This window comes from Oryza brachyantha, chromosome 3 (assembly GCF_000231095.2).
Source record: "Oryza brachyantha chromosome 3, ObraRS2, whole genome shotgun sequence".
Lineage (NCBI taxonomy): Eukaryota > Viridiplantae > Streptophyta > Magnoliopsida > Poales > Poaceae > Oryza > Oryza brachyantha.
Genome location: NC_023165.2, coordinates 29,755,648 through 29,757,067, shown reverse-complemented (window position 1 = coordinate 29,757,067; position 1,420 = coordinate 29,755,648). Strand labels below are relative to the sequence as shown.

Genomic DNA, 1,420 nt, shown 5'->3' with positions numbered 1-1,420 from the left:
ATTACCACTACTCTAGTAAAAAAATAAGGCAGCGTTCGTTTGCCCCCGGTAAGTTAACTTATCCCCCGTTTTTCGCGCGGATGCTTCACGTGCTGCTAAACGGTGTTCTATAGGAAAGTTGTTTTAAAAAATCATATTAATTTATTTTATATTTTTTTAATAATTAATAATTAATTAATCATATACTAATCTATTAATATATTTTTTATCAGAGTAAGTTAATCTACCCTCCCCTCAAAACGAACACGGCCTCCTAAGTCTAGTAGGCAAAGTGCATGGGGATGATTGGGATGGTGCACTGCACTAGAGTAGCTAGTATAAAAGGGCCATCTCGGCCTCCATCTCTATTATTCCTACTCGGCGGCTTCCTCCGCTAATTCTAGTTCCTACTCGGAGCACTTGGGATGTCGCCCGAAGGCGAAGGATCACCGCGCCTCACCGCCGGCCTCATCCACTTCCTCGAATCCCGCCGCGCCGGCGCCACCAACTCCTCCGCTCCCCCGCCGCAACCGCAACCGCAGGCCTTCCGCGGGGTGCGCAAGCGGCCTTGGGGCAAGTACGCGGCGGAGATCCGCGACTCCACGCGCAACGGGGTGCGTGTCTGGCTCGGCACGTTCGACAGCGCGGAGGCGGCGGCGCTGGCCTACGACCAGGCGGCGTTCGCCATGCGGGGCACGGCCGCCGTCCTCAACTTTCCCGTGGAGCAGGTGCGGCGATCCATGGACAGCCTGGGCGTGTCCCTGCAGGACGGGGCGTCGCCGGTGGTGGCGCTCAAGAGGAGGCATTCCATGCGCGCCGGGCGGAGACCGGCTGGTCGCAATAAGCGGCCGGAAGAAGCAGCAGCAGGAGTGATGGAGCTGGAGGACCTTGGAGCAGAGTACCTGGAGGAGCTGCTCGGTGCCACCACAAGCAGCCACCACTCCATCTGATCGCGGATCGCCCCCTCCCCTGGCTCCATCTCGATTCGAATCGTGGCGCTCCTCACTTTTGCTTACTCCTATCTATCTAGAGTAGGGTAGGAACAAGACAGAGACAGACAGACGAAAATCATGCATCCCTGGCCTGCCAGTTACAGTTAGAGATCACCTCCATCAGCAGAGGAAACGCTTGCTATGGTTAGGCCCTTGTTTGTTGCTGGAGTATACAAGTATTGATTGATTGAAGGAATGCATTCCTCCCTTGACAAAAATCAATGAATCCATTTTATTTCTCTTAGCTAATGTAAATGCAGATTTTTCATTGGCCATTTTCTTCTTACTCCACTTTGGTAGCAGTGGCATCAACATAACATAACATTATCTTCAATTGGACCAAATTATTACAGAAATACCCACGGTGACTGTAAAGCGGGAAATGGCGCTGTGTTTGAAATCGCGTAATCAGGGCCGTCCGTCGACAGATGATTGACGTCACGTATGTG

General features: G+C 52.3%; 1 protein-coding gene across 1 annotated transcript; it reads left to right on the top strand.

Moving 5' to 3' along the window:
* The first annotated feature begins 404 nt into the window (after window positions 1–404).
* On the top strand, window positions 405–1,189 carry LOC102717788 (ethylene-response factor C3-like). Its single transcript, XM_006651992.2, has one exon. It carries the CDS (start codon window positions 405–407, stop codon window positions 927–929), a length of 525 nt encoding a protein of 174 aa, XP_006652055.2. The 3' UTR covers window positions 930–1,189.
* The last annotated feature ends 231 nt before the right edge of the window (window positions 1,190–1,420 follow it).

Excerpts from the sequence above, each read along its gene's own strand:
- LOC102717788 (XM_006651992.2), top strand. The coding sequence starts at position 405 with ATGTCGCCCGAAGGCGAAGGATCACCGCGCCTCACCGCCGGCCTCATC.